The 27280-nt window shown below is 38.0% G+C and overlaps 1 protein-coding gene across 2 annotated transcripts; it reads left to right on the forward strand.

Annotated features, from left to right (window-relative positions):
• On the forward strand, positions 1-25961 carry braf (B-Raf proto-oncogene, serine/threonine kinase). Of its 2 annotated transcripts, XM_055189997.2 has the most exons (20): positions 37-217; positions 5936-6037; positions 6338-6601; positions 6735-6838; positions 7427-7529; positions 8589-8737; positions 9145-9264; positions 12063-12222; positions 12445-12484; positions 14837-14956; positions 15477-15610; positions 15692-15809; positions 15894-15978; positions 18156-18332; positions 18909-18955; positions 19884-20002; positions 20208-20339; positions 20620-20754; positions 23205-23358; positions 23447-25961. In XM_055189997.2, the coding sequence occupies exons 1-20, from the start codon at positions 59-61 to the stop codon at positions 23467-23469; spliced, it is 2445 nt and encodes an 814-aa protein (XP_055045972.2). In that variant the 5' UTR covers positions 37-58; the 3' UTR covers positions 23470-25961. The 2 variants fall into 2 exon arrangements, with proteins under 2 accessions (XP_055045973.1, XP_055045972.2); XM_055189998.2 differs by lacking the exon at positions 14837-14956 and having other exon boundaries at positions 1-217.
• The last annotated feature ends 1319 nt before the right edge of the window (positions 25962-27280 follow it).

Consider the following 27280-nt stretch of genomic DNA (forward strand, 5'->3'; position numbering starts at 1 on the left):
CGTCTCGATCTCTGTTTCTTTCCTCTATTATTTTCCACTCAGTTTCTCGCGGTTTAAAATGGCGGCGTTGAGCAGCGCCGAGTCCCCACCGCCCGTCTTTAACGGAGACACCATGAACCGCGATCCGGAGCGGGACCCGGGACTGGACGAGCTGGGCGCGGGGCTCGAACCCGGCGGAGCGGCGATACCCGAATGTCAACAAGACATTCCCGAGGAGGTACAATGGGGGAGTCGGGGTTGAAGGAGAGCTCGGCTGTTGAGCGTAGATGGGCTGGATTGAGATCTTCAGGAAACACCGGCTGCGATACGGAGCATGGGGGTGCAAGGCATTGCAGGGGGGTCAGATAATGCACAAAATGTGTAGTCGGGGAAATGCTGTGTATATGTATATGCATATGCATTTTAAAAGGGTGCATTTTCGAATGACGCCATTTATAATTCTCCCATTGCAGTTGTCTGAGGCAATGTTTATCTGAAGGCCTGTCCGTGTTTCATTGCCTTTATTTCCCACTGCAGCAGGCCAGCTCGATAGCATGCACGCTATTTCACCTTGCAGTGCATTTTATTAATGACTAACTTAAGATGGAGAAAACACGAGCATTGTTTTATCTCCTTTGTGTCGCCAGCTGGCGCGAGCTGCTCGCCTGCGAATGCATTTAAATTGAAATCTGCAGTGATGTCATTGTGTCAGTGAATTGAACCCCGCGAAACCCCAACATGCAAATTCGTGTTTTGTATGCATGCAAATTTTAATACGGTATTAAATGTATATTATGTAGGTCGCTGTTCTCAGTTTGATGGTTCCCAGTCAGCTGTCAGTTTGCACAATTGACATCTGCTGCTATAAGAGGCCGTCTTTCATTCAGGTTACCGGCTGGTGTATCCCTGTGGGTACGTCATGCATCATTTGTTGCGTTTTAGGTGCAAGGTAGACCTGCACGATAAAGCGCCGATACCGCGATATCGCGGCCGTGCACGTCGCGCGGTTTGATTTCCTTTAATGCCTCAAAAGATTGTGTATAGGCAGACTTGTAAATTTTGTGTGTGCATGTGAAAGAAAAAAATGAGTTCATTAATTTAAAAAAATATATATTTAGTAAAGTTCAAACTGATTGTACAAACGTAGCACATCATATTGTATATTGCAATTAGAGCAGCACGGTATTGCGAGAGAGAAAATTGCGGTGTGCGATTCTACTGTTGCATGCTACTGTAGCCGTATTTCTTGCTATAATTATCATACTGGAATAAATTTTTTTGACGTGCCGTTTTTTTAGGCACAAGTTCGTCACAGTCGTTTTCCATGCGCGTCTCTACTCCTGCCAAATTTATTTTCTGCGTTTAGCCGCTAGGTTCAACTTTGCGCCCGCGGTCTAGCCAATAGTATAACAATATAAGGGTGCACTCACACTATCCAAACCAAACTGGGCTCGGGCGCTTTTGACCCCCAAAGCCTGGTTCGTTTGACAAGTGTGATCGCTCTGTGCCGCGCCCGGGCATGGATTGGTTAATTGTGCCCTGGCCGGGTTGCAGAGGTGGGCTGGAGCGCGGTTCACTTGGGCTCAGGTGCAGAAGGCTGTGGTGTGAGTGCAATCGCGCCTGAGCGCGATTCAGAAGACGAAGACGTCAATTGCGCGAACACTCACCTTCATCTGCCTCCGTAAAAAGCTTTTGATGCGCACATGAGAGTTACGTGAATGTCCGAGCTGCACACGTGACAGATTAACTAAGCAATATGATGACATGTGAGAGGGCTGTCAGTTATCCCGCACCAAACAACTCAGAATAAAAAACACAGACTTAACATTATGCTGGGTTCCAGTGTTAAGACGGCGCTTTACTTCCTGCTTTTTTTTCAAAACAATCGCATCTTAATGGCGAAAGTGCGCCCAGGCTAGGATCGATAAAAGTACAGTGTGAGTGCGTGCATCTGGGGGAGTAGGGAGGGGCATGGTATGGTTTTAGGGATGCTCCGATCAATGTCGATCTCCACTAATTATACGTGGCCGATCACTATTCTGAGTCGGACAGCCGATTTTATTACAGCTATTTCATGTACTACAGCTTTTGATCAGTAAGTCCTTATTGATCTAAAATCACTGTTAGTTTGAGTCGTTTATAACATGCATTTGAAAAAACAACACTCGTCAAACATAATTATTAAACATATTCTTTATTATCATGAAAATACCTGAAAAGGTTTGAAGAACAGCAATATAAGTATATCCTTTAGCCATTTTATGGAGCTGCGTGTCATCACAGCTGCATGTGTATTGTTCTTCGTCTACAGCGCATTTTGAGTTTCTGCACGAGAGCGCGCCCTGGCTTTTGGATGTAGCGGCATTTCACCGTAATTCATTGAGACAGTGGTTCCCAAACTTTTTCAGCGTGCGGCACCCCCTTGTGTACGGTGCATTCCTTCGCGGCCCCCCAAAGAAAATTTGTGACAAAAAACTGTTCTAAAACGCAACATTTTAATGAAAAAAAAAACAGTAAATTAGTAGTGCTTTTGGTTAGTAGCCTTATTTTTTTTAGGTTTAATTACATTCATTATAAATTAATGTATAAAATGTCATAAAACTGGGGCCCCCGTGGCACCATCTCACGGCCCCCCTGGGGGCCCCGGCCCGAGTTTGAAAACCACTGCATTGAGAAACATAGCACGCATTATCAGCCGATCAATCGGAGCATCCCTATATGGTTTGGTTTGGATAATGTGAGTGCGCCCTAATGGTGCATTCCCACCAGCCGCAGAGGCGGCAAAAACGCGCTATTTGCGCGTAGTTGGATGCTTGAACGTTTGAGTCACGCGTGAAATTATAATCATTTAAGACATTCATGCGGAAATTCGCGTCATGGGAGGGGCTTCTGCGACTCGGCTGAGACTCCGCCACTCCGCTCCCTTCCTGTAATCACGTCACTACTACAGTAAAGTCCTGACTGGTTAACGCGGCACCGAAATCCACCGAAGTTCAGATGTTTCAACTCGCCCATTTCCCGGGGCAACGCTCAATTCGTGCGATACGCGCCATCTGCACCATTCGCGCCGCGCTTACCGCATGTACCACGCCGTAGGATGCCTAATCGCGTCTTTGCATTGACTTAACATGTAAATCACTTGCGATTGCCACGTCTACCGCGTCTGGTATTTAGTAAGGTCCCATCTGATTGGTCTAAATTGGACAATCTATGCAACACATAAACGATTGTCACATAAAATAAATGTAAGTTATCGCAACTCTCTGTGATATGGATATCGCTGGCAACACCCCCCTTCCCGTATACTGTGTAACCCTAATAGCGACATTTAACTCGTTATTGCATTCCGCATTTTCTTCAATATTTACCAGTGTAATATCCACCATATCTTGTCAAGTAATAAAAGTTTACACCGTCAAGTCACAGTGGTGGTTATTCAAGAAACAGGTTACCTATGCTGGTAGTCTAGGTGGATTAAAGAGCAGGTCGTGTAAGTTAACATTATAAAGTGCTTAGTGGTAATTAGATTCATTTTACTGCTGGCTGCTGTAACAAGATTATACTTTACTGTACTGTACATGACATGCTTGCTTTTCTCTTAGTAACTACTTTATATATTTTGTTAATAAATTAAGTAAATTAATTTTGTTAAAAAATAAAGCATGCTTTGATGGGTTTTGCAATGGTGATATCATTATTGGTTGAAACAATGCGAAATCAATGATTGAAATCCAATTTGATGCTGCTAATCTCATCATTAGATTATTGCATAATGTTGGAAACATACAGTGTATTAGCACTGGTTTTGCATTAAAAGAGCGACTAGTAACCAATGTTTTAAGGAAGAGTCACAGTCAGCAATCTTCGTCTGTCAGGAGTTACTGGCAAAACTATTGAGAAAGTCAAAAGAGTTGCACCCTTGTCACAATTTCCTTTCAAACCGAGCACTTTAAAGCCATTTCTTGCAGTAATTTGACTAGTTGAGCCAGTTCATCTGCACCGGTTGTTAAAATCAAGTGGCAACATGACTCTTGAAATGCTGGGTTTTATTCACAGCTAAAGTTAGATGCACTTAAATATGCTATTTCAGGGAGGGTGTACAGTCATTTTCTTGACAGACTGCTGGAAAATCATTTCTACAAACAGCTTTGGAGCTTGTCAAATTATGTTCACTTGGCTGGGAGTTTTTCCACTTAAATTTATTGCTGCATGTTATGATGCTTCTTGTTTTGCTCGGCTAAATTGAAAAAAAAAGTTTATTGGCTATTTGGAACGAGTGCATCGCTTGCGTGTTTGCACAAATGAATGCTTGCGATTGAAACCTATTGCAAAATAGACTACGAGCCACTCTGCATTCAGGGGAATTTCGTGCAGTAGTTTAAAGTCTACATTGTTGCACATGTAGATGCAATGGTTTAAAAATGTTTCCATTGTCTTGTAAATTGTATTGCACAATAGCTTAAAGATGATGCGAAACAATGTTAACATTGAGATTACACAAGTTTTGAAAGTATAAGATGAAATTTAGCTGTTAAATGAAAGCTCTACAGTTAGGATGTTGTCACTTTGGTTTTTGCATGTGCTGCTGTATTATTATTGCTACAATGTTTGCAATTAAGGTTTTACTGTGTGCCGTTTATGTTGTATAGCAAAACTAAAGACCTCATTTTAATCATAAATTGTAAATTGGCATTTTAAAACTGGCTGAAATGCCAGGCGGACGCCAGCTGTAGGCGCTTGCCAGCTTTTTTCAGCTACGCGCTTTGGTTGCTATGATAATTCAGCTTTTTTTCAGTCGTTGAACGATGCGCAGGTTGGTTATGATATTTGTCCCGCCCCTCCTCCACTGTAATTTGACGGCCGAGTGAGAAGTGACATTAATGACCCAAGCATTTCAACCAAAGTTTTTCAACTCGATGCACAGTGCTGAGTGCGGAAAAAACGTGGAGTGCCGGCGCTTAGCGCGGAAAAAACGCGGAGTGCCGGCGCTTAACGCGGAAAAAACGCGGAGTGCACGGAAAAACGCGGAGTGCCGGCGCTTAGCACGGAAAAAACACTTTGTTCAGCGTGGACATAACTCTGGAAACTATTGAAAACATATGTTTGCATAAATGCTTTGGTGTGCACGCTACCTTAGAAATGACCAGTTTCAGGGTGTTTGGTGTCAGTTTTAATAGCTTAGCGAAAACAAACAAGTGTTTGTGTTTTTTCAAAATTGTGTCACCCGTCTTTTATCAATGAAGTTGTTAGGAGGCGTTGCTAATTTGAATGTAAATATAAACAATCAAGTAACCATCTTCTCAGTAAATGACATCAGACAGATGACGTGAACTCTACTGCTTTACTCGTATTGGTGGGCTTCCCTGAAAGTCGTAGTTGGACGCGCCCACTTCCTATCTCCAGCGGTCACTGGGTGCGTTGCCATTGCCCTTTAGGTTGCGCAAATTCACATTGCGGATTGAAAGTACGGCCAACGGAAACACACCAATTTCCGTTGCCGTATTTTCAAGTCGCACTGTTGGGCAGTTTGAAGGGTGATGGAAATGTAGCTAGTGTCTCTCCAGTGGGCTTTGTGCCCGGCTGCGCTGCTTCCTGGACTTCGGCCGGCTCCTTGTTTCCTGTCTGCCATTGTTGGACGGGCTGATTGATCCAGGTGTGCCTGACCTCAGTAGTCACAACAACAATAATCAGACACACCTGGATTAATCAGTTTGTCCAATAATGGAAGACAGGAAATATGGAGCTGGGTGAAGTTTAGTATGTAGTGCAGCTGGGCATAAAGCCTATTGCCAGAATTGGAGCGACACCGTTGCTAGTCGCTGGCGGTGTGCACGCAGCTTTAGCTGTAGTGACGTATAAAGCTTAAAATCTCACCCAATCAAAGAGAGGAATCATAAAAAGGAAGCTTATGGGAAAACATCAGTTTGCTAACTCCTACATTTTTTTTTTTTTGCAGATCTGGAACATCAAACAGATGATAAAGTTAACTCAAGAGCACATAGAAGCCCTTTTAGATAAGTTTGGTGGAGAGCACAACCCACCATCTATATACCTGGAGGTAAGTTGCTCTAAGAAGAGCTGCTGTCATTGGTTTTAAAAATGCATACATGTAAATGTATGTCGCCTTGCCTATTGAGTGCTTTTCCCACTGACAAAAACAGTTGCTGTGCCACTATACCAATTAATAATTGTAAATGTAATGTCATCAAGATCTACACAATGAATTGAAGAGATCGTTTAGTTTAAGTAATATCCATCAAGCCCAATGTGAAATCTCTTGTGTGTGCAATAACCGTTAATGCATCTCTTTGTAAAGGTTTAAAAGAAACATATATGTGATCAATTTCCTATGCCGCAGGCCTACGAGGAGTACACTAGTAAGTTAGATGCATTACAACAACGGGAACAGCAGCTTTTGGAGGCCATTGGGAACGGTACAGACTTCTGCTCTTCACCGACCCCAAATCTGCTGGATGTTAAAGGACAGGCTGCCCAGTTCACCCCGTCGGCCCCAAACACCCTCGCTGTCCTGCAGACTCCGACTGACGCCACACGAGGCAATCCTCGCTCGCCCCAGAAGCCCATCGTGAGGGTGTTTCTGCCCAATAAACAGAGGACGGTGGTGAGTTGAAGGACCTGGTGCTGTTTTCAGAGTCCTGGAAATAAGCAAATCTAAGTTAAGAGAGCCAAGAAATCAAATTTGCACTAATATAACCACTAATGTATTAGTGTTTTCATCTGTTTGTGGTTTTCAGGTCCCGGCTCGTTGTGGGATGACAGTAAGAGATTCATTAAGGAAGGCTCTGATGATGCGAGGTCTGATCCCAGAATGCTGTGCGGTCTATAGGATTCAGGATGGGTAATAACATGATGCAGTCGAAAGCCCCTTACACACACACACAGTTAAATTGCATTAAGCTTAAAGGGGACATGTCATGAATATCTGACTTTTTCCATGTTTAAGTGCTATAATTAGATCCCCAGTGCTTCTATCAACCTAGAAAATGTGAAAAAGATCAACCCAGTAATTTAATTTTGGTAAACCATTCTCTGCATGCATGTGAAAAAATAGATCATTGAATTTTTGCTCCCCTTGTGATGTCAGAAGGGGATAATTCCGCCCCTTAATCTGCACATTCCAACTACGGCACTGCCATTTAGTGCAGAGATCAGCTCATTTGCATTTTATAGGACACGCCCAAAAAATTTAACATGCTATAATAAATTATCTATATAATATTTTGAGCTAGAACTTCACATATGTACTCTGCGGACATCAACAATTTATTTCACATCTTAAAAAAGTCTTGTGAATTATAGTAAAATCCAATTTACAATTTGGCTTTGTTTGTTTTGCTATCGTTCACACATCAGCCCCAAAATGTGCGTTAATCCTCTGCATGTTGTTGTTGTTTTATATTTAATGTCACTGCTCCACCCACTTTAGAGAGAAGAAACCTATTGGCTGGGACACGGACATTTCCTGGTTGACGGGGGAGGAGCTCCATGTTGAAGTTTTAGAGAACGTGCCGCTCACAACCCATAATTTTGTAAGTATGACCGCAGACTGAAGTCTAACGGTAGCCAACATTTTGTCATGGTTTGGTTCAATTTCGATACAGTAGGGGGGAGAAATGCAAAACATAATATTGTTTGTGGTTTATTATTATCATTATTTCATATTTTAAACACAATTTTAAAGGGACACACCTTTTTTTTGAAAATAAGCTAATTTTCCAGCTCCCCTAGAGTTAAACATTTGATTTTTACCATTTTGGAATCCATTCAGCCGATGTCCGAGTCTGGCGGTACCACTTTTAGCATAGCTTAGCATAATCCATTAAATCTGATTGGACCATTAGCATCGCGCTCAAAAATAACCAAAGAGTTTTGATATTTTTCTCATTTAAAACTTGACTCTAAAGTAGTTACATCGTGTACTAAGACCGACGGAAAATTAAAAGTTGCGATTTTCAAAGCAGATATGTCTAGGACTATACTCTCATTCTGGCGTAATAATCAAAGACTTTGCTGTCGTAACATGGCTGCAGCAGGCGTAGTGATATTACGCATTGCCTGAAAATAGTCCTCTGCTATTGAAAGTTATAAAGGGGACTATTTTCAGGCGCTGCGTAACATCATTGCGCCTCCTGCAGCCATGTTACGACAGCAAAGTCCTTGATTATTACACCAGAATGAGGGTATAGTCCTAGACATATCTGCTTTGAAAATCGCAAGTACACGATGTAACTACAGAATAGTCAAGTTCTAAATAGGAAAAATATCGAAACACGTTGGTCATTTTTAAGCACGATGCTAATGGTCTAATCAGATTCAATGGATTATGCTAAGCTATGCTAAAAGTAGTATCGCCAGACTTGGAGATCAGCTGAATGGATTCCAAAACGGTAAAAATCAAATGTTTACCTCTAGGAGAGCTGGAAAATGAGCCTATTTTCAAAAAAGTGGAGTGTATCTTTAAATAAAACACTGGCTTGGTTAAAATAAAATAAATACAAATAATTAAAATATTATGCTTTGGGGACATTTGAGTCACAAAACACTCAAGCGACACGAACCCTGACCATCATTCACTTCTTTATTTGCAGGTACGAAAGACCTTTTTCACGTTGGCCTTTTGTGACTTCTGTCGGAAGCTGCTGTTCCAGGGTTTCCGCTGCCAGACGTGTGGCTACAAGTTTCACCAGCGCTGCAGCACCGAGGTCCCGCTCATGTGTGTCAACTACGATCAGCTGGAGTGAGTGCTCATGGGAAGCTGCATTCTCATAGGCTACACAAAGCTTTGCCAAACACATAGCAAACAAGAAAATTAAGTTCTTGATCACCATCTTTTAGGGGCGGGAGAAAAACATAATACAGAACACAGACGCAAAGTATTGATCTTTTGTTGTATAAATTGCACGTGGGAATTTAACTTTTGGGTTGAATAAAAAAGTGAGATGAACAAACAGGAAACAAGAGATTTTTATTTTAAAATACAACAGATGCTAACATAGTCTGAAGTTGGAAAAGTATTGCAGTAGAGTTGTATCGTGATATCGCATTGCGATTCCCACCACTACAATATTTACTTTTTTTTTGCCTATTGTGTCCAAATATAAATGGGTTCGTGATCATCATGCATTTGCTTATTTTTCTGTTTAGTTTACTACTGGCGTCAAAATTTCTGGTGCACCACCCAATTACCCAGGAGGAGGCGTCATCAGAAGGAACCACCCCATTGTCAGAGATTTACCCTTCGATTCCTCCATCCGAGTCCACTGGGTAAGACGTTTTTCCACATCTGAACTAGGCATGCATAATGATTAATTGCGATTAATCTATAGCAGAAGTGTTTGTTTACATCGTGTGTGTGAACTGGGTACAATAATTATGTATATATAAATATACAGATGTGCATGTATAATTTAATATATATATATATATATATATATATATATATATATATATATATATATATATATATATATATATATATATATATATATATATATATATATATATATATATATATATATATATATATATTTCTATATATTTCTCTCTCTCTCTCTCTCTCTCTCTCTCTCTCTCATATATATATATATATATATATATAAATTATACGTAAATATGCAAATGTGTATATACACATGTAAACATTTCTTAAATATATACATGCATGTGTGTGCATTTATCTATACAAAGTTATTATACACAGTTAACACACACATATGATTTTAATCGTTATGCATCCCTAATCTGAACACTTCATTCATATTTAAGATTTTAAACCGGTTTGAGTTTGTTTCTAATTTTGTGGATTTGAGGAATTTAATGCTAAGATGTTTAAATCCAGGATTGTAAAATACTAAATATAACTGGAGAAATATAAAGAAAATATTCGGCCTAACTTCTTGGGTTAAGGATAGTTAACCCAAAAATGAATCCTCACATCATTCTGAACCCATATGGAGATATTTTGAAGAATATTGATGCTCTTTCTTCATATAATCAATCAATGACTGTAACACCTTTCATTGGAAAAAAGGTCTGATACGGATTCAAAACAGCACAAGTAGACACATTTCTTGAAGTACACTGTCCCTTTAAAGGTATAGTTCACCCACAAATGAAAATTTTGTCATCATTTAATCACCCTCGTGATGTATAAATGTCTTTGTTCAGATGAACCCAAATGAAAATAATTTGAAGAAAGTTTGTAACAACAAAGACATTTATACAGGTTTGTTACGGTAGGGCTCCCAGGGGTCCTTGAAATCCTTAAAAGTTTGTGAATCTGGGGGGAAAAAATCAAGGCCCTGGGAAGTTGTTGAAAATATACATGCACAGATACAGGTCATTGAAAGTGCTTGAATCATTTTATGCACATAGTTTTCTGGGAAAAATCATATTGTTCCCTGTGTAGTGTAGGATAATATCATGAAAATTCTAGATTTTTAAGCACACGTGTTAATCTGTTCGCTTTAAATGCTTATATCTTCTGTATGCGAATGTTGATTCATACCAAAATGCTTTTTTGCATAGTTGTGTTTGACACATGAAAACGTTTCGGGTTACGTATGTAACTGTTGTTCCCTGAGAAGGGAATGAGACGCTGCGTCTCCCTTGCCATACTTCCTGCGTCCCTGAAATGCCGTCTTTGGCAATATTTCAGATAGCTTTACACTTCCTGGCTCCCGCGTCACCCTGTCTTTGTCGTTAAGCCTCAGCATTGGTTGAATTTGGTATACATTCAGACGCACTTACCCTTGGAGGCGGCCCCAAAGTGTCACCGCAGTGACGCAGCGCGAGTTCCCTCAAAAGGGAACTGTAACAATATATGAAGAGTTTGGTTCCAAAACGCAATAAATCCATTTTGACAAATTTTGGTAAAAACGTGTTTTCTATACCAAGAAAGTGACAAGATGAAAACAACTATTTTCTGTTACAAACTTTCACATAGCATCTTTAGGTTATAAAAACATAAAAAATTCAAATCCATAAGTTGATTTTCAAAGATTTATTATAAAAACGGATAATTTTTTCCACAAAATGCAATAAATCCATGACAAGTTTTTATTCAAAATGCTATAAATCTATTGAATCAATAGCCTATATAAATGTGCATTCATCTTTGCCATTTTATATTTATTTAGTTGACTAGTTGTACACACTAATTAAAAATATAAACATTAATGTCATTAATCAAAACACTTACTTTGTCATATTAAGATCACTGTCATTGCGGTTACTTGACGTCCTCGCTTAACGTTTTTCACAGAGATCATCTGTAAAATGTTTTTGGTCCTGCTCGATTTTCGTTGACTTTGAGTAAAATTATGGAAATTTTTTCATAAGATCCTCTGGGGTCAATGTGTTAGCATGAGAAGCTTGATGCTGTCGGGAGAACAAGCACCCGTCTCCCGAGTGCCTCTCAGGGAAAATATTAGATGCTGATGGCTTACGTTTCTCTCCCATCACAGAAAACCATCACAGGTTTAGCGATGCAATTAAAGTATTATTTTGTTTTGTTTGTTGATCACGAAGTACAAAGTAGATGAGGAAAACTAGGATTCCATGTACTCAGCGCGCCGCCATGTTTGTTTACATTGCGTGACTGGTGGGCTGTAATATCAGAAATGGATTTATTGCGTTCTGTAAAAAAGGAGCAGTGGCGTTTATCGCATTTTGGGAAAAAAGGGAGAAAAGATGACAGAATAACACGGCTGATATTGGATTTTGCGTAAAATTAAGAATTTACTTTTAACTACTGACCTGATATAATACTGATTTTGGCAGTAACTCATTTTTTTCAAAAATGGCGTTTATTGCGTTTTGGAACCAAACTCTTCATATCTTAAAAGGTAACACGATGTCTCACTTAAAATGTGTCCCCATATTTAGTCATTGAATTTGAGGGTATTGGACCTTGTAAAGTCCTTGAAAGGTCCTTGAATTTGAAGTTAACTAAGGTGTGGGAACCCTTTTGGGGACACTGTCCCTTTAAGTGCATCAGTGGATGCATTCAGTTTTACGTTTCATAAAAGTTGATTGTGGTCTCTTCCCTGTGTTTCCTCCAGGTCTCTGTGCCATCCTACTTTGTCCCCGTCTAAATCCATTCCTATCCCGCAGTCCTTCAGACAGGGAGAAGAGGATCACCGCAACCAGTTTGGTCAGAGGGATCGCTCTTCTTCGGCTCCTAACGTCCATATCAACACCATCGAACCGGTCAACATTGATGTAAGAACCGGATAGTTACAAACAGTTATTGTTCAACAAAAATACAGGAAAATTCAGGATGGACCTTTTTGACATCAAATCAATAATTTTCCAGTCTAATCACGTATCTTAAAATGAGACTTCCCTTTTGTTATCATTCCCAAACTGTTTATAAGGTTTACAGCTATCTTTTTTTGGAGGTACAGATGAAAATAGACGTTAATCTCTGATCTTCGGTTTTAGGATTTGATCCGTGATCAAGGCTTACAGAGGTCGGATGGAGGTAAGGATTCTCGCACACAGAAAAATTACACGGCATTTCCATCATCCCATGTCTATGTGCTTTCTCTGTGTCATTGACCTGAGTAGGTTGGCACACACATTTCATTTTATTCTTTTTGTTAGTGAAACTGATAAGTTTTTATCTCCATTGTCTGCTTTGTGAATGCTTCTCTTTTCTTTATTAATACTAGCATAAACTAATCATAACTAATAATCGGTGCTCTCCAACACCTACCCCTGTACTTTTGTTTGAGATCTTGTCCCAAAATATTACAGCTCAGTTTATTGGCATAGTTCAGTCGTCCTTTACTGTTACGGTACCCATGTGACATTTCTTCTGTGGAGCACAAAAAAGAAAGGTGCTTCAAGTGTGCTCTTTTCCATACTTTCCATCTTTTCAAGTAAAAAGTTGCTAGCAAAGCAAAAAATAAATTTGTGCACTATATCCCATGTCTTTAGAAACTCATAGCTTTGTTTGAGGAACACACTGTTTGAAAATCTGTCAGGTTAACACCCTTACAAAACATTACATTTATGTTAGCTAACATGAACTAATGCTACGTGCACATCGCCAGCAACTTCGACATTAGTTTCCTAATACTGGTTGTCAGAGTAATCGTCCTTTCTGTAACTAACAAACTAACTCCACTGCTTCATCTCATTGGTAGTCGCTCCTGAAAGTCGCTCGTAATTTGCATAAAGTTAAACTTTTCTCAACTTTGTTGCGTAGCTGAACCGCCCACTTCCTGTCGCTAGCGATCACTGTCACTCGTGTCGCCAGAGGTCGCAAAGCTCCTATTGAAATAAACGAAGTTGCGTCGCTCTGCCGCTGTTAGCATTGCAGTATTAGAGAGGATTAATATTAATTGGATCACTTCGCATTATGGGATTACAAGTGAATTTTAAAGGCTCGCACATTTAAAAATGTGAAACTGCAGTGCAGGAGCTTAGAATAAACAATGTTATTATTCATTGGTGTGGACGTTAATTGTTATAGTTAAACAGTTATTGTTCTTGATGTGAACAGGCCTTGAAGGGACACTCTACTTTAAAAAAATATATGTGCTCATTTTCCAGCTCCCTTGGAGTTGAACATTTGATTTTTGGCGTTTTGGAATTCATTCGGCTGATCTTCGGCTCTGGCGCTGCCACTTTTGGCATAGCTTGGCATGATGCGTTGAATCTGATTAGACAATTAGCATCGCGCTAAATAATAATCTAAGAGTTAAGCACTGCCCAAAAATATTCCCCTTGGTTACTTTTGATAGCAGGGTCTATTTTCCGGCGCTGTGTAATATCACTGCGCCTCCTGCAGCCATTTTACGGCAGCAAAGTCCTTCATTATTACGCCAGAATAAGAGTATAGTTCCTAGCCATATCGCCTAGAAAATCGCAACTTTTAATTTTCCGTCAGTCTTAGTACACGATGTACAGAAGAGTCAAGTTTTAAATAGGAAAAATATTGAAACTTTTTGGTTATTTTTTTAGCGTGATGCTAATGGTCTAATCAGATTCAATAGATTATGCTAAGCTATGCTAAAAGTGGTTGCGCCAGACCCGGAGATCAGCTGAATGGATTCAAAAACGGTAAAAATCAAATGTTCAACTCTTGGGGAGCTGGAAAATGAACATATTTTCAAGAAAGTGGATTGTCCCTTTAAAGTCGCCATCACATTAAAATTAAAAACGTATTTATTTTTAATTAAATATCCGTGTTTTTATAAATTACTTATCTGTGCGCTTAATTATTTTTTTATTTTTTATATTTAAAGAGCACCTATTTCGTTGCTAAAAAAACGTATTTAGTAAAATACAATGTGTTTGCGTGGTTTATGGTTAAAAAAAACAATTTTTTTCCACATATCGTACGTTATTGTTGCACCAGATATCTCTGCCTTCGTCAAACGCTCTGATTTGTTACAAAGCTCATCGATCTGAAAAGCGCTGGGTCCTCCATTTGGCCAGCTTACCACTACGTTGTGATTGGCCTGAATACCTCCGACGTTAGCCAGAAATGTGACGCTTCTTACCATGTTTGAAAGATTAGCTCGCAATACTGACAGGAGTTAATATCGTCTTTACTACCTTATCAATGAGCTGAATCTGATCCATAAAATGCTGATTTTTAAGATAGTGAAAGCTAAGATTAGATGTTATCTGCCTAACATCTTAATTGTGCTCCACCGAAGAAAGTACCGTAAACGAAATGGGTTTGGAATGATACGAAAGCAAGTAAATTTCATGAATCATTCCTTTAAGAATATGCAAGCGTTACCATTGGTAATGGGTGACAAGAAGTGCGCCTGAGCTTCGGGGGCCAGTGAATCCGTATCTGTCTCTTTCCCCCCTACAGCCCCCACGCACCACCCAGCCCGATGCTTGAGGAAGAACCGAACACGGACCTCAAGCCCCCTTCTGCCCTCCCACCCCAATGACAATGTGTTTGATTTTGAGCCAGAGCCTGTGTACAGAGGTAGCTAGGCCTTCGTGTGATGCTGTGTCCAACGTCGTGTCTCTTGTCTGTCTGTCTGACACCTTGTGTGTTTGGTTGGCGTATTTCATTCCTCTTTTTGAGTTCTCACACGCTTTTCACACAGATTTTTTTCACAAAAAAAAGGCTTCAGTTACTTCTTCTGGTTAACACTAAAAACACTTATGGGGAAAACTGACATGTGTCACTCGCAGAGGAATGGGTCTGGTTTTGGCATACTTTGTGTTTCTGTACCTTTTCAGATCTTTTTTTTCCCTGGGTTAATATTATGCTCCTGGTTCCCCCTTGCTCACCTATAGGGATTTATATAGATGAAAACTTTGGGAAAGAAATGGGATCTGAATTTGGGATGTTATACTTCACTTGCAACACACCCTACCCTACCTTAGGTTGTGATGTGACACTTTCCTCTTCCTTTACCCCTTGTGACCCTTGTAATAATTTCTCTCAGCTCCATGTTTCGATCATAATTTGGTCATTTCTCAACCTCTTATAATGCCAGGCTCCACGACGGGCCTTTCGGCCACACCTCCCGCCTCCCTACCAGGTTCCCTGACCAATATGAAGGTGTCAAAGTCGCCGTGCCAACCGAGAGAGCGGAAGCCGTCGTCTTCGTCAGAGGACCGCAATAAAATGGTAGGCGTTGGTTCTTGGAGGTCATGGAGTAGGATTGCTTTTTGCGCAGGATTTATGTTGTGTTTACGTTTCGCTTTGTAGAAAACCCTGGGTCGACGGGACTCGAGCGATGACTGGGAGATCCCAGAGGGTCAGATCACCTTGGGCCAGCGAATAGGATCTGGTTCCTTTGGAACTGTCTACAAGGGGAAGTGGCACGGTGGGTCCTGTGCAATTCAGATTAGACCGAATGTACAAAAAAGTGGACACGGTGTAAAATAAATTGTGTTCCTCTTCCTCACAGGTGACGTGGCCGTCAAGATGTTGAATGTCACAGCCCCCACTCCACAACAACTGCAGGCCTTTAAGAATGAAGTGGGTGTCCTCAGGTACGATAAGACTACAACTTTGTTAAATGTTATTTAATCGAACAATTTGGGCTTCTGTATAGCTCAGTGGTAGAGCATTGCGTTAAAAGCACAAAAGATCATGTGTTCGATCCGGGTGTGTCCCATAAGTCTTGAAAAGTGAAGCCGCTGGCTCTTTGATCGCCCCCTGGTGGCTGGCTGAATGGGAGTCTGCCCTAAATAAAAAAAATTACACTTCCAATAAAAGTTTCTGAAAGATGGTTTTGGTTCTTGCAGGTAGTTGTTTTCACGCTGATATATGTTCACATTTTTGTGATAAGTTTTATTTTACCTAGTAATTTAATGATAATAGAAACGTGTGTCGTTGTGATTGGCGTATTTGAATTGGGCGTGCGAGCGTTTGAGCAGAAGTTTGATACAGCTGCTCCGCCGCTGGCTCCACGGATGATTCCTTCTGCGCATGCCTTGGCTCCAAACTTTTTACGCAACATGGCGGCGACCATGGTTGGACATTTTTGGCTTCAATTCATTACAATGGAGGGAGGCGACGTTGCGTCGTACATCTTTTTTACAGTTTATGGTTCGATCCCAGGGAATATACATGCTGCACTGAAAGTCACTTAGGCAGTCCTTCCAGAAAAAAGTTTTTTTTTTGTGATTGTTGCGAGCAAAAATCCTTGATCTTGCGGCACGTTTTCTTTAAAAGAATGCAATGGAATATTCAGGATATTTATGCAATTTTATGCGATGAAATTGGGGGGAACTTGCAAAAACTGTTTGTAGCTTTTGCAGCTTTTCATTGATGTTCACATCGCGTAACTACGTCACTTCATAACGTTCCCATGGCAACAGAGGACATGTGTGAAGTAAATGCAACTTTTTTTAGATTTCTGCTAAGATGGATATGACACTTTGCTACGAAAATGCGGGGATTATGAAATTATGCAAGCACCGCTTATTTTGCGTGCGGAAATCTGCAATTTATGCAGTGAAAGTACAGCGTATTTTTAAAGAATGCGCCCGCCGCATAAATATGCGGACTTTGGCTGATTATGCATTAAATCATGCGATCGCATAATCACGTTTTTTTTTCTGGGAGGGACTGCTTAGGATAAAAGCGTCTGCCAAATGCATACGTGGGTGATTCTCACGAAAACTTGGTTTTAAAAATGTCAAGCATGAAAATTTAAAAATTGCTTAAATTTACTTTTTTTCCCACCAGACATTGAAAAACAAAGTCTGGAGTAAATGGGAACATTAATTTAAAAACTTTTACTTATCATTTAACACTTGTGTAACATAATTAAAAAAATTAGTCCTAAAAAATCTCATTACCGCAACAGTCAGAAAACATCAACACTGACATATTTTCAAAATGACATGACAAACCTGAAAAAACATAATTTGGAGATTCTGCACATGCATTTAAAATCAAAGTATTATGCTTCTATTAATGAAATTAACATTTAATAAGCATCTGTTGCGGTAATGATAATCAAAATGTCGTGTAAGCATTCTGACAAGACAATATTTCATATTAACTGTAAAAAAAAATGATCTTACCTGGTAGCCATCTTGAAGTAACTGGTCCATGTGCTTGGTCACTCAAAATCAAACTTTATTAAAATTCTGTATGTGTGCTTAAACTGTTCTTAAAAAGTGTTGCGGAGGATGAGAACATCAGGCATGGACACATCATTTTCCTAATTTTTCTTCATTATTATTATACATGAATATTCAGTAAATATTTTTTCTGTCATCTAAAGTAGTCTAGCAAAACATCCATTTATTTTTTTCTTAATATTTTTGTGTTAATTTGATTAAATTACAACATAACGCATGTTCAAACACAGCCGGACACATTGCGGTAATGAGAATTTCAGCAGAAAATTAGATAAAATTTATGTTGCGTTTTTATGTTGAAATCACACATTGTGCAAGGTAGAACACAGTATTGTGTTAATTCTGATGCTTTTTAATGTTACTATGTTACACATTTTAAAGCTAAAATCATTAGTGCCGTGGTGTTTCAATGGTTTCGTGAGAATCACCCACATATAAATGTAATAAATAAATGTTATTCCAGTACCAGATTAGTAGTTAAACCACTACTTATTTGCAATTATATATCGTGATGATATTTAAATGTTTTGTCATGAAATTTCCAGATTTCAGAAAACCATCTTTTCTTTTTGTAGGAAAACCCGCCATGTGAATATTTTGCTCTTTATGGGCTACACCACCAAACCCCAGCTAGCTATCGTTACGCAGTGGTGCGAAGGTTCGAGTCTCTATCACCACCTGCACATCATCGAGACCAAGTTTGAGATGATCAAACTGATCGACATCGCCCGGCAAACGGCTCAGGGCATGGAGTGAGTCACCGGATCTGAACCATCAACCAAAACTCTATTTTTTATTTATATAAATGTGATATAATGAGATAAATGCATACTGTAGTAATCTAATGTTTAGGAAAAATCTGTTAAATCTGTTCACACAAAAATGAAAATTCTGTCATCATTTTCTCATCGTCATGTTGTTGTAAACCTGTATTAATTTCTTTTTTTCTGATAAACACAAAAGATATTTTGATAATTGATGGCAAGCACACAGCCGATTGCAACCATTGACTTCCATGGTAGGAAAAACAAATATTACGGAAGTATTGTGCTAAATTATAAAGAAGATATTTTGATAAATGATGGTGAGTGATTACGACGCTTTTGACGTATTTGTTTTCCTACTACAGCTGTGTGCTTGCCATCATTTATTAAAATATCTTCTTTAGTGTTCATCAGAAAAAAATCATACAGGTTTAAAACAACATGAGGATGAGAAAATAATGACATAATTTTTATTTTTGTGTGAATTAAGCTGGAAAACTGAAGACAAAGTGAGTAAAGATATTAAAGATGAATTAATTAATCTATTTGAATTATTATCCACAGCTATCTGCACGCTAAATCCATCATCCATAGAGATCTGAAGAGCAACAGTATCCTTTGTAAAATTAATGACTGGTTTGTATTTTTAGGGCCGTTGCCACAACACCGATTTCAATTGCAAACGGGGATGTTTTTGTACGGTTTGGCTGTTTACTTAAACAACAATTCTGTTTTGTGGTCCATAAAACGCAAACTTTTGAAGATGGATTTCAAAGTGCAAGTTTTTGATTACGACGCTTTTGACGTCTCTGTGTAAACTACGTAAACGTGAATCTGCGATAACGGTGACTTCATGCGCATAGTCTTCAGGCATGCGCCAGTAAATCAAAAACAACAATGGCTAGGGTGATTTCGGGGGCGTCCTCCAGAAGTCGCATTTGTTCTCGCAGTTCAATTAAAAATATTATAAATTAAAAATGTCTTTTTCTGCAGACATACAAATTTCATTCTTACCATGCAATGTAACGGTTGCCTTTCCTGGAATAATAAACCGTGACGATGTATGCGGTCGACAAAAGTGACTTCCGGAGGACCCACCCTAAATCCTGGCCAGGTCGTGTCTGGGAATTTTTTTTTATTATGAGTTTATTAACGCATCTTCGACAAAGTTTAGTCACTTTTACTAATAAATCTACCCCATCATTCGTCTAAACAAAACTGTTCTATGTTTTCCCCAACTTTGTTTATTGTTGCAGAAAATGTGTATGTGCACAGGCTCGTAGTGTTACTTTATAAGATAACATCGCCATCTTCTGGCCTGCATACGTAATACAGCAGATTTAGACATCTTAGCGTACTCGTGTAAATGACAATACATGTAATATGTACATGGTTGTCGTATAAACATTGCCTTAAAGTGTCTTGTACATCTTTTAACCATCTGTAAAAATAATATTTTAATGTTCAAATGGAAGCATGCAGATCCAAACATTTCCATCTATGTATATTAGTTGAATATTAGCCTTAACACCTACCCAGATATCTTCTTGCACGAGGATCTAACGGTAAAGATTGGTGATTTCGGTCTGGCTACGGTGAAGTCTCGCTGGAGTGGCTCACACCAGTTTGAGCAGCTGTCTGGTTCAATCTTATGGATGGTAAGTATTGGTTACCTCCTGTATGTTTATTTGTGCTTGAGCTTTGTATCATGCATGATGAATTGATTTGTGCTTAATGGTTATAAAGCTGGTAATGAAAACGTAGGTTTAAATCCCTTCCATAAGCTATGACCATTGAGCCCAATAAGAAGATGTTGTTGACTGTACAAAAGTAAGTAATATTTGTATGTTAACTGTATTCCAGGCTCCAGAAGTCATCAGACTGCAGGATAAAAATCCTTATAGTTTCCAGTCGGACGTCTATGCGTTTGGCATTGTGCTTTATGAGCTCATGTCAGGGGCTCTGCCTTATTCCAACATCAACAACAGAGACCAGGTGAACGATTTATCTTCTTCTTATCCAGCATTTAACATTGTTATTTTGTAGTTTCAGACTAGTCCTGTCAGATGTTAACTAGGTTAAAATGTGCAACCAGTTTTTGTTTGCTTAAGATGTTTTCTACATACAAACATAAATTGCATGTCTATGTTTGTGACTCACAAGCTAAAGCCAATTTACTGTTTTCTACATAAAATTATCTTGCGTAATATTGTGAAAACATAACCTTTATATGTTTAATAGAGATTAAAATCATTGACTGTCTTTTTCAATCCAGATTATTTTCATGGTTGGCCGAGGTTACCTAGCTCCTGACCTGAGCAAAGTACGCAGTAATTGCCCCAAAGCTATGAAGAGACTTATGGCAGATTGTTTGAAGAAGAAGCGAGAGGAGAGACCTCTTTTCCCTCAGGTAAAATGCTATCAGACTTCTGAATGCTGTCTAGCAGAGTAAACGGGTAATGCCATCTGTAATGGGCATGTATTTTTGTAGAGGTATCACCACAAGATGGAGCCAGAGTGTTTTCAGAAGGATGTTTTCAGATGTTTTGGTGTCAAAATCCAATGGCATGATGTTATTGGACTGCACAGTTTTTAATACAGATAGACATTGCTTTTATTCTATATAGAGAGAGTTTTCATATTATATATTTGCAAAAACTTATTAATTAGTATTGTTATCTTGTTTTAAACTTGAATATGTTAGATTCAGTAAAGAAAGAATTATGTATGATTTTCTTTATTACTTTGCATTTGCTATAAAGATGAACACCTGTTGCTGGCATGGCATTAAAAATAAATAATAATAATTAGACTTTCACCTATACAAAATGTATGTGCCGATAACAATTTTCGATTACTTAGAATGACATCTACGGATAGATACAGACAGTTTTGTTTTTTACTTTCAAATTACCATGTTGTGCAATGAAATCCTAAAATGCAGAGCGTACAAACTGTAATTCTGTCATTGTGACATTTCTACCCAAATAACTGGGATTATGATTTCAACCCCAAATAATCGCGATTATGATGTCTACCCAATAACCGGGATTATGATTTCAACACAAATTACAGCAATTATAATTTCAACCCAAATAATTGTGTTTACGATTTATCTCCAATAACTGTGATCATAATTTCAACCCAAATAACCAAGATTATTATACTTTCTCACAAAATAATCATGTTTATGATTTCTAACCAGATAATCGCGATTTATGATTTCAGCCCAAATAACCGCGATTGTTATGCTTTCTCCGCAAATAATCGTGTTTATGAATTCTCCCCAAATAACCGTGATTAAATTTTCTCCCAAATTATCATGTTTGCGATTTCCAAACCAGATAATCGTGATTATGATTTCAGACCAAATAACTGCGGTTATGATTTTTTTTAAACACAAATAACCGTGATTATAATTTCAACCAAAATAAAAAAAAATATTTCTCCCAAAATAACAGTGATTTCAAGCCAAATAACCGCGATTATGATTTCGAACTACATAATTGCAATTATGAATTTAAACCAAATAATCACGATTATGATTTCTACCAAAATAGTAATGTTTATGATTTCAACCAAAATAACCGCAACTATGATTGCTACCCAAATAATCGTGATTATTATTTCTACCAAAATAACCGTTGTTATTATTATTATTATTATTATTATTATTATTATTACAAAAAAATTGTGTTTATGATTTCTCCCCAAATAACCATGATTATGATTTCAAAATCAATCAACCACGGTTATTATGCTTTCTCCCAAAATAATCATGTTTATGATTTTTCACAAAATAACCGCAACTATAATTTCAACCCAAATAACCGCGATTATGATTTCTACCAAAATTGTCATGTTTGCGATTTCTACCCAAATATTCATGATTATTATTTCTGCAAAAATAACCGTTGTTATTATTATTATTATTATTTTTACAAAAAATGTGTGTTTGTGATTTCTCCCCAAATAACCGTGATTATGATTTCAACCCAAAATAACCGCGATTATGACTTTTACCAAAATAATCATGTTTGTGATTTCTACCCAAATAATCGGGGTTATGATTTTTTTTAAAGCCAAATAACCGCGATTATAATTTCAACAAAATTACCATTTTATGATTTTTCCCAAAATAACTGTGATTTCAAGCCAAATAACCGCGATTATGATTTCAAACCAAATAACCACGATTATGATTTCAAACTAAATAATTGTAATTACGAATTTTAACCAAACAATCACGATTATGATTTCTACCAAAATAGTAATGTTTATGATTTTTAACCAAAATAACCGCTACTATGATCGCTACCCAAATAATCGTTATTATTATTTCTACTAAAATAATTGTGATTATGATTTTGCCCATAATCGAGCATCCCTAACTTCAATTCAGTCAATCCTGTGATTTCTTTTTATTTATTCCTGGAAAAATTTAAATGTATTCCTGGAAAAATGAAATGAAATTCAGGGTTTTTGAAGGGTTAAATTTAGATATGCACCAATGTATCTGCAAATAATCGGTATTGGTCGATAAATGCAATTTTTTATACTATCGGCCGATAGTTTAAAAACAGCCAATAGTCATGGCCAATATATCCTGTCAATCAAAACAGGACAATGCAATGAATTTGAGTTCTGTGTGTAGAAAATGTGAAGAAACATCCCTAGTTTAATGCTTAATATTATTGGTCATTATATGAATAAATAACGTTAAGAAAATGTAATCTTCAGAATTTAGTTCATGCAAGTTAATATAACCACCAAACTATCAGTATTGGCAGATATTGGAGGGAAATTTTTATATCTCTAGTTAAATTTGACACATTGTATTTCATTGTTGCTTTACGCCAGATCCTTGCCTCCATCGAGTTACTGGCACGCTCTCTGCCTAAAATCCATCGTAGCGCCTCTGAACCGTCCCTCAACCGCGCTGGCTTCCAGACAGAAGACTTTAGCCTGTACGCCTGCGCTTCCCCTAAGACGCCCATTCAGGCTGGTGGCTATGGCAAGTACACGTGCACTTAAATATTATTGGGCTTTTTTAAAATTTGGATAAAACTAATACAAATGTCTTATGCTGTGTTTCCTTTCAGGTGAATTTTCAGCGTTTAAATAGTGCCGCACATGCTACGACTCCATCCCTTGTCACTTTTTAAGACGTCTTGTGTTCTGCTGTGGGTTGAGTTATAACACAGAAAAGGACTCGTTTCAAAGGATCTGCTGGTTATCTTCCTCTTTACCCGAAGAGCTACGGCCTCAATGGAATTGCTTTAAAATGAAAAGATCTCATTGCTGGTTTCACAAAAATGTCATTAAAAAAAAGAAATAGGACGTCTCGATAATGCAACATAAAATAAACACGACCGCCGTCGTGAGAGAAAGAAAGAGGCAAATAAAGCCAATCATTAGGAAGAACAATAAGCGTGTTTAATATGGATCAGTGGGAGTAAGCCCCGCCTTTGCTCCACCCCTGGATGAAACAGACACGCCCCTGGCCAACCAACCGGTCCATAAAACACCTAATGATGGAAAATCGGCATTTCCTGTCAACATTTCTCATTGGACGGAGACGGGATCAGCCGATCACAGCCAATCGTGGATAGGTGCTGGATATCAGGAGACAACTTGAATGATATTTCTTTTGAAATGAGTTATAAGACAAATTTCTTTGCCGTTTTTCCCTTCTTGGGTTGTAAGTTGCAGACAGATCCACCCAGTATTTCCTTTATGTAGTTTGTGAGCACAGGTAAATGAAGCAACCATAAGTCACAGATATTCTGTAGTATCCTATAGAGATTTTATTCGACAAACACCATCAAGCTGGGTGGGTCACATACTTTATATATTAAACAAATATTTTATATTTTATTTTGGTTTGCACACAAACGAAATGTACATTTCTGAAGTTATCCGTTACAGCTATCGAAAGTCATTATTTGTGGTTGCTTGTAGAAAAACCCCACTGTATAAAGCAAACACAAAAGCCTTGTTATGGATTCCTTAAGTTTACGCTTAAGTGTTGTCATAAGTCGTCGTTCATTTTTTTGACATTCGATCTATCCGCGAGTCATGTGAAAACTTTTCCAGTACATCGCTGGCGTTCATTCCAATATATTTGTTTTTTTATTGTTGTCAAATAGTCTTGTGTTATAGACAGGCAGGCCTGCAATGTTACATTAATTTATATTGCTTTAATTTTATTACTGTTTGTTTGGTGACTCTTAGAGATGTGTGTATATATACATTTAAATATATATATATATTTCTCTCACTCATTCTGTGATTGCTGAAATGGACATTGAGCAAAAATGTAAAAATGACTGATGCAGAAAAGCAATTTGCCTTTTTAAAGACTAATATATTTTGTCATATTACGAGGTGACAGCGCGGTTAAAGGACGGTTTAAGAAATGAAGGCAGGTAGGGCCATGGGACACTAAAAAAACCAAAGCTTAATCCAACATCCCCGCAGCATCCATGTCCATTGCTGGCAAACGGTTATCTGGATTTTTAGCCCTTAAACGCAGATCATCTCCAGCAAGTTTTTCACGGTCCAAAGACTTGTGTCGACCCTCTTTCATAGCTTTGGGCTTTGGTGACTTCAGCACTGTGTAGCCCTCATTCACGTGGACACTGTGGAGGGTGTAAAGGCCCTCGTCGGATGCTTTTTTTGTTGTTGTTGATAACAGCCTCCTTTATCTTCTACGAAACTACAGACTGCTGTTTCTTGCTGTTCGCTGAAACTACGACTCCACGAAATGCTTAATATTGCACCGATGACTGAGGCTCTGTACTTGATCTGACCCGTGCTCGGACACGCGCCCATCTCCTTGCTTCTGTTGAGAAGGACTGAATTATTTATTTTCTTTCTCTTTATGATTATTTTTATAAAGAATGTCAAGACTTGTCTTAAGAAGCGATGCAAATCTGTATCCGACTGATCGCACCCTAGCGGATGCGTTGTTTCTGTTTAGACTTGAATGGGCCCTGTGTTTTGTGGGATGACCTATGACCTGGGTTGCCTATAAAGATGGTGTATTTTAAGAGTGCTGTATTTATTTTCTATGGGAATGTTACTGAAGAAGTTTTGCTTTTTCCTTATCGGGATACTTAGGGACTTACCTAACTTTCAGATATTTATATGGAGGAAAATGAGTTGAAGGTGATGCTTTTAACTCATTTTCCACTGCTTTGTCATTTTTTGATTTTCATTGATTGTTTGTACTTTTATTTGTTTGCTTTTTAAGCCCTTCGCCCGTTCCATACCAGATATCCATATCACATTCCTTTCTGTTACCTTGCCTGCACTTTAAACCCCAGTGCAAGATCATTCAATCATACAGATGTTTGGGAGACTCTTTTCACCTGTAAATAGCTGTACAAAGAAAGCACTGTGCGTTTGCTAGGAGGCATGGAGATATAAAAAATATTGAAATGACTTAAAATGTTTCAACTCAACGGTTAAGAAAAGACATTTTGATAGATGAAATTCTGAGAAAATATTACTGTGTAAAAATATTTAAGACTGTATTATATAAGAGGAAAAAGAGCTTAATGTATTTGTTGTGAATATGAAAAACTGATATATTAAAGAAGTGCATGAAAACTGTCCAACACGTTTTGCGTTTTAATTTTGAGCATATTTAACACAAAACATTGGTTAACTTGCATAGACAATGTTTTCTGATTAATGTTTAGGATGACCTTTTCTTGATCCCCCATTTTTTCCCTGCCCCTCCAAATTCTCATATGGTTCAGAGTAGGGATGCATAACGATTAATGGCAATGAATCTATAGCAGAATAAACTTTTTGTTTACATCGTGTGTGTGTGTGTGTGTGTGTGTGTGTGTGTGTGTGTGTGTATATAATAACTTTGTATAGATAAAAGCACACACATGCATGTATATATTTAAGATATATTTACATTTGTATATATAAAAAAAAGTTCTTAAAATCATACATGCATGTGTGCGTATTTATATATACATAATTATTATACACAGTTCACACACATGTATGATTTCAACAAAAAATTTTATTCTGCTATAGATTCATTGCGATTAATCGTTATGCATCCCTAGTTCAGAGGAAATGCTTTGCCTTTTTACATGGGTTACTTTACCTAACCAGCTAGAAAACGTAGTTAAGTGACAAGAACATTTTAAAGATTATATCTGGAAATGTTTGCATGTATGCATTTGTTTCTATTACAAGGTATACATTTTTATCAGTATGTGTTCCTGGGGTTCAAACTCATTGCACCGATAACACGCTGAACTATACAGTAAAACCAACTATTGCAACATCAATTCCTGTTGCAACATATGGTTCAGTAACAATTACTATAATACGATAAAGTGATCATATTCATCATTATTTGTTTTTAAATGTCTGATATAGCCATCAAGCAAAAAAATAACATGATATTGAACTGCATATGAGTGCATTATATAAGCATTCAGATGCTATTCCTTTCATAGTGGAAGCAAAACGTGATTTTGATCCAAAATGTGATCCTACATATCTCTCACAGACCAAAAATGTGCAGTATTGCTTTTTTCAAGAAGAAATAGTCAACACTATGAAAAAGGTACCAGAAAGAGATTCATCCTGAACATCACTTTAGGTTATGGCCTAAATGTATCATTACTGCTTTGTTTCTATAATGTGTCATTAAATATCATAATTATGCTTATCAAGTGTATGCAATAGCCTTTGTTGTAATAATGTATGCTTTTAATGCAAAGTAATGCATGCTTTTAATGCAAAATAGTGCATGTTTTTAATTTGATATAAATCCTAAATTTAAAAAGTGCATTGTACAAACTGATAGACTTTTTTGGCTTTTCTGGTGGTGTACAATTTCTGAGTCCCAGGAAATGTTTTCTATATCTCTTTTTTCACACTCAGCAAATACAAGCAAAGCT

The sequence above is a fragment of the Misgurnus anguillicaudatus genome, chromosome 1 (genome assembly GCF_027580225.2).
Source record: "Misgurnus anguillicaudatus chromosome 1, ASM2758022v2, whole genome shotgun sequence".
Classification (NCBI taxonomy): domain Eukaryota; kingdom Metazoa; phylum Chordata; class Actinopteri; order Cypriniformes; family Cobitidae; genus Misgurnus; species Misgurnus anguillicaudatus.

Bases quoted from the DNA above. Each gene is read 5' to 3' on its own strand.
- braf (XM_055189997.2), top strand. From the start codon at position 59: ATGGCGGCGTTGAGCAGCGCCGAGTCCCCACCGCCCGTCTTTAACGGA. The intron at 7,530-8,588 runs GTAAGTATGACC...CTTTATTTGCAG, and splicing joins CGCTCACAACCCATAATTTT to GTACGAAAGACCTTTTTCAC. The intron at 14,957-15,476 runs GTAGCTAGGCCT...TTATAATGCCAG, and splicing joins GCCAGAGCCTGTGTACAGAG to GCTCCACGACGGGCCTTTCG.